Below are 6,422 nucleotides of genomic sequence, written 5' to 3' on the forward strand. Positions count from 1 at the left end.
TTCCAGATGCAGCATAAGGTACAACCTTGGGTATCTCTGGAACACAGCTTCTTTGTACTCTCAGAAAACACTTCCCAGAATATTTCACCTCAGAGATGCTGGTCATTTCTATTTTTTTTTTTAAGATTTATTTATTTTATTATATGTGAGTTCACTGTAGCTGTCTTCAGACACTCCAGAAGAGGGCGTCAGATCTTGTTACGGATGGTTGTGAGCCACCATGTGTGGAAAGCTGTGCCGCGAGCAATCGCCATTATAAGATGGCGCTGGCTTCCGCTCTGCCTAACTAGTAAACAAGCCTTGTGCGCAAGTGCGAGAGTGAACTCACGCCTAGTCACTGCCCATCTCGGGGCGTAGTAATGAGGTGATGGGTGAGCAACAAATCAGGAGCTGACATGCCACATCAGGTGCTGAAACGCCACGCTGAGGGCTATATAAGCAGCACCATTTTCTGGGGGCTGGGTCTTCCCTCCTTAAGAAGCAATAAAGCTTGCTGCAAAAGAATCCGGTTGTCCGAGTGTGTTCTTGCCGGCGAGAATGATAGCTCGGGACAACCATGTGGTTGCTGGGATTTGAACTCAGGACCTTCGGAAGAGCAGTTGGTGCTCTTAACCACTGAGCCATCTCACCAGCCCTTTGTTTTTTTTAATATATATATTTTTTTGAGGCAGGGTTTCTCTGTATAGCCCTGGCTGTCCTGGAACTCACTTTGTAGACCAGGCTGGCCTCGAACTCAGAAATCCTGCCTCTGCCTCCCAAGTGCTGGGATTAAAAGCATGTGCCACCACGCCCGGCTTTGGTCATTTCTTAATCACCACTAATTTCTTACGTCCAGCTAACCAGCATCAATTGTCCCAGTAGTTCCGTCTATTCTTGACTCTATAGCTAGAGCCACGTGGCCAAAGCTGCAGAGTTCTGCTGCTTGCTGGGGCTGGAACATACCTCCCAACCTTGTTCTATTACATTATCATCAGCTTTCAGTTTTCCAACTCATTCCAATTGCCTAAGCTTGGCTGTCCTGGAACTTGCTCTGTAGATTGAACTTAGAGATCTGCATGGCTCTGTCTCCTGAATGCTAGGATTGAAGAGCATTGAAGGTGTATACCACCATACCTGGGCTTATGCTTTTCTTTACCTGGAACTTGCTCTCTACCAGGCTTGCTTTGAACTCAGAGATCTCCTTGCCTTTGTCCCCTGGAATTAAAAGCATGTACCAGCATGCCTAGACCTAAGCTTTTCATGGTTTCTATGTCTTCCAGCCTCAAGCTCTGGATCACAGATGTGCCCTCCATTTTCCAGATTGTATTTCATTTCAGATTACAAGTCCAAATAAAAACAATAACCAGGTAAGAACACCTAGTATAGTATAATGATCCCTTGTTCAAGTGCAAACAAATAAACAATAAGCTTAGCTGGGTGGGATCTTGCCTGCCCTAAGGCACTCCCTTAATTTCATTTAGTAACACTGAACATGGGATTCAGCTCCCTTCGACTTCTTGGTGCGTTGCCCCTTTACTCTCTGAACCATACATTTTGTATTTTGCATTGTTCCTTTCTCAGTTGTCTCCTTTCATTAAAATACTCTTCATAAGAGTGAACTTTAGTAACCACACAACAGAATTTATACCAAGCTGTTTTGAGAGTTCCTTTATTAAAGTAATTTAAGCTAAATCTCTTCACCTAAACCCCAGGCAGACTCTTTAGACAATGGCAAAAAAAAAAAAAAAAAAACAACCAAAAAACAAAAACAAACAAACAAAAAAAACCAGCCATGTTCTTCATAAACAGTCTGTAGAAGGAGGTGCTGATACTAAGGTCTGGTTCCCTAATTGGTTCTTGATCCTGTCAATAGAGAAGTCCTGGAGCCAATTGCTGGACAGAAGGGACAGGTGGGATTTCCGGGTCCCAGGAGGAAAAGGGAGACACAGAAAAAGAGAGGGAGCTTTTCAGCAGCCTCCACCACTGAAGGTCAGCAGAGGCTAGCTGATATGAGACATTACGCTTAGGGCAGGAGGTGAGATGGGGACAATAAATTATTAAGGCCACACATTTCCAGGCAGGAGGTATTTGAGCCCAGCAATTGTGGTATAGACAAGTTCTAAAGTAATAAAGCTGTCTGAGTGTTTTTCATCCATGGAGCGAAGGTGGGTAGAGAGAAAAGCTGGGTTGGTGCTTATGGCTTGGCAAAGCTAAACCTGGGAAAACAAAAGGGAACTAGGGAGTCAGACCACTGGCAGCAGCTCCAGAGTCATGGCTCCCAGGAAAGGCAGTAGTGTCTTTTAAAACTAGGTACAACAGTTTCTAGGCCACATACTAACATTCTTCTCCACTGAAAACTCTTGGGCCAGATCTGCACAGTTCAAATCATCAGCACCAATGTATTCCTACTCCCACTAGGATGGTTCATTAAGCCCCACTTAAAGCATTCTAGTGCTTCCCAAATCCAAAGTCCCAAAATCCATATTCCTTCAAACAAACAAACAAACAAACAAACAAACGGTAAGGCCTTGTCAGAGCAATACCCCAGTCCCTGGTACCAACTTCTGTCTTAGTCAGGGTTTCCATTGCTTTGAAGATACCATGACCAAAGCAACTCTTATAAAAAACATTTCATTGGGGCTGGCTTACAGGTTCAGAGGTTCAGTCCATTATCATCAAGGCAGGAAACATGGCAGCATCCAGGCAGGCATGGGGCTGGAGTTGCTGACAGTTCTACATCTTATTCTAAAGGGAATCAGGAGAAGACTAGCTTCCAGGCAGCCAGGAGAAGTGTCTCAAAAACCCACCCCCACAGTGACACACTTTCCCCAACAAGGCCACACCTTCTAATAGTACCACTCCCTAAGCCAAGCATATTCAAACCACCACACTGCCCGATTTCATTAATTATTCTTTCCTCTCCTTAACACTGCATCAAACAAATCAGGTTTCCTGCTGGTGGACTCCTGGCCAGGTCACTGACAGGTCCAGTTAGTTAACTCTTAACAGCAGACAATAGTTTATAATGTTTGGGGAGGCTTAGAATGTCAGGTCTCTACCCAAGGACAGAGGTAAAACTTAGATCCTGTTCCTTTGATCAGGAGAAAGTAGCTTTACCTTAATAGAACTCAACAATACCCAGGTGCCTCCATCTTTTCATACAGTAATTGAAACCATACTGGGCTTAGCCTTCTAGAGTCATCAAGAAAACCAGAGGTGGGTTCATCAACCAGGAAGGGCCTATCCTCAATAGCCTCCAAGGCATTGATATCCCCACCCCAACTTAGGGAAGTATGTTTAACCTGACTTGTTTGGTTTGAGTCCTTACCTGACTTTGACATGCTAGAGGAACTTGATAGCTACTAACTGAAACACTACAATAGCTGGAAACAGATAACCATTTAATAATTTCAAACTCATTCCTTAAAAAACCTTCAAGTACATTTTGAAAATGTTAATATTTTGTGCATATGTAATATATCAAATGATGTGTTTTTGTATGTGAATTGAAAATTTCATTGTACCTTTCAATAAAAAATAACTTTATTTTATTACAAAAGCAGTATATGTTACTGAGATATTTCAGCATGGTTTTAATTATCGAAGAGAGAACTTTTTTCCAGAGAAATACATTTCTTGGTTTATAATAAAATCAATGAGAAAAAAAATTTAAAAAATCTACAGTCATAACATAGTTACTGTTCTTTGACATCTACAGACATTTATGGTCTACAAACTTAACTTAAGGAAATACTATGGACATTAGGCTCAAGGTTCAAGCCACCTACATTGCTAGCAGAACACAGAACAGAAATTACATTCTGATTAAATACATGCAAACACACAAAATAAATAGCTTCATAAAAATACCATCTGATCATCAGAAAGGAGTGTACTTCAATGCAAAAGCATCCTATACCACAAGAAAAAAGCCCTGTAGTATAGTATGCTGCGATCAGCTGAGGGAAGAACGCCTGTCCTAGGCAGAGGAAGGAGCCTCTCCAGGTGACATGCATACATAGAAAGTAAGCTGCAACCTGGGAGTCACGGAACCGCCAGCAGTTCATCACATCCTACTTAGGTAACAGTCTGCAGGATTTTACAGTATAAAAGAACTATTTAGAAAAAGCACATTTTATGACTTTTCTTGATACTTATCTTTCTGCCCAACAACTGTGCAGCTCCAGTTAAAAAGGAAATAAAAATAAAATGGAGAAAAAACCAGTAACACTGAATTCTACTGGTAAGGTACAATACACTTTGTGGCTTCTGCACTCTTCTTCAGAAATAACACAGTAGGGGTGCATTCATAGTCACAGTGTGTATGCATCAGACACTCAGTGGTCTTCCAACAACAATCTGATTCTTCTGAAAGAGACACCCACTCACTGATGCCCCAAGGCTATGCTGCATCTACCACGTGTCGAGGGAGACCAGCTGATCACAGTAGTGACAGCTAGAACAGAGGCACCCAGAGGACAGCATAGGACCACTGCTCCTGCAGTTACAGCCACAGCTTTCCAGAGATCACATCAATTAGACAGACACAAGGGGCATGTCTGCTTCTACCCATTTTGAAATTAAAAAAATAAAAATAAAAAAAAAACAGTGTAATTTATTTCCAAGAAGCCACCTTTATTTCCTTATGGGCTAGAGATGGCCCCGCCTAGCCTTCATTCCCAACCCCTCAGTCAGGAGGCACTGAATCAGTCCTGTCCAGTGCGTGAGGTACAAGCCTCCGAGAGAAAACAGTAGCTATAAGAGAATGTAAAAGTTGGTCCCCTTTGGGGAAGTCTAGCAGCCAGACTCTGCACCAAAGAGCATGGAACAACAAAAACCTCTCTAGATGAAAAGGGAGCCACGGATACAATTCTCCTGCCACCAGAGAAGAGCACTTGAGAGCTTAGTTCCTGACACCCTCCATTTACCTGGTGACCTGTCTCATTTTCCACACTGCAAGAGGTGACCACTAGCATTCATATTGCACTTCAGCCTGCTCTCCTCCATCAGCTGAGAAGAGCGGCTTCCGGTGAGCAGAAGAGGGTTCCCTGAAGCTCGTCCTCACCTAGAAACCAATTCTGAAACAGTGTGTTCACACATTAGGCAGATCTCCAGCTAAGGATGCAGTCAGTCAGCCATAGGTAGAGTACTCAATGCCTAAGTAGAATGGTATTTGCAAACTTGGTTCAAAAGAGACAAGAACTAACTTGTTCAGGCTGTTGAAGACTTTCTGAGGCACAGTGTAGTACTATTCCTGTTAGGCATGAGGGGAAGAAATGTAGTGAAGGTTTTCCAGGCCTCATTTTTGGTAGCCTCAAATGAGAAGTTCCCACTTAACTTCCTGTTCTAGCCTCAGTGATGCTGGCATCCCAAGCTTTTTAGTAGTTCCAGTTCCTCGGAGAGGTCTGGCCTCAGCCTCACATCAGGAGAGCAAAGTGAGGGATGCCATTGAGGGGTGTCTATGCTCAGCCAGCAAATTCTCCACTTCCTAGGAGTCAGAAAGAGAAGCAAACCTGTTATACCATAGCCAGATGATGAGCAAAGAAAAGTTAAAATAATCCATCCCCAACCCTGCCACTCTTACCGCATCCCCACGTCCAAATGCATGTGAGGACACACTGCTGTACCCGCACACACCTTGACTCTGGGGACTCGGACAAATTTTAATGGCTTCTTTCCCAAGAACATGACATTATGACAATAATGGGGCATGAGTCTTTTTCAGAACTGGACCGTAAGCTACATGCCTAAGATATAAGGCACAGGTGGGTTGGATCTCTGTGGTAATGCAGACTGCAACAACCTAGAGACCACACACACACACACACACACACACACACACACACACACACACAAATAGCAATGAAGTCATGGGTCATATCACTTCCAAGAAGGGTTCCAATGATATGGTTACCTTACTCCACTCTGACATCATCAGTAGATCAACTTCTGGTTGGTCAACCTTGAACTGATATTTAATGTTTACCTTGTAAGAAATTCTTTACCTTATAAAGCTTGTTTCTAAAGTATTAAATGTACTTATGGATCCAACTACTTAGTAATCCTGTTAAAATCCTAGTTTAGTAGTTTTTGGAGGAAGCCTCTGATTCTACATTACTAATAAGCTCTGGGTCCTTGCTAGCGCACTGTGGAATGAGAAAGAACAGTTGCCAGCCATCTGTCTGCTCCAGGAGAAGTCTCATACCATTGGCTGAAGTCTGCTGAGAAACAGGCAGAAACAACAGCGCAGTGAATTCCGAGAAGTCTTCCAATTTCTTCTTCACAATAGATAATAAGCTTACGTGTTGTATGGCCTATTATAATTCTCATTTCTTGCACAGGTACCAGAAAGTGCACATGACTACCAAGTTTGATATATTTACTACCAATAATGTCCTTCCCATCTTCCCCCAGAAGGTGGTGAAAGAGAGCCATGCCTACAA

The 6,422-nt window shown here is 43.0% G+C and overlaps 1 protein-coding gene across 3 annotated transcripts in view; it reads right to left on the reverse strand.

The window, feature by feature from the left end:
- Window positions 1–3,361: 3,361 nt before the first annotated feature.
- Pfkfb2 (6-phosphofructo-2-kinase/fructose-2,6-biphosphatase 2) overlaps window positions 3,362–6,422 on the reverse strand; it is a 40,211-nt gene continuing 37,150 nt past the window's right edge. For all 3 annotated transcript variants that reach the window (NR_027859.1, NM_001162415.1, NM_001368843.1), the window contains exon 16: window positions 3,362–5,467. Coding sequence is in view for 2 of the 3 variants with exons in the window: in NM_001162415.1 (NP_001155887.1) it covers window positions 5,402–5,467 (66 nt within the window). In the remaining variant the exon portion in view is untranslated. The remainder of the gene's footprint in view (window positions 5,468–6,422) is intronic.

This window comes from Mus musculus, chromosome 1 (genome assembly GCF_000001635.26).
Source record: "Mus musculus strain C57BL/6J chromosome 1, GRCm38.p6 C57BL/6J".
In the NCBI taxonomy this organism is placed as follows: domain Eukaryota; kingdom Metazoa; phylum Chordata; class Mammalia; order Rodentia; family Muridae; genus Mus; species Mus musculus.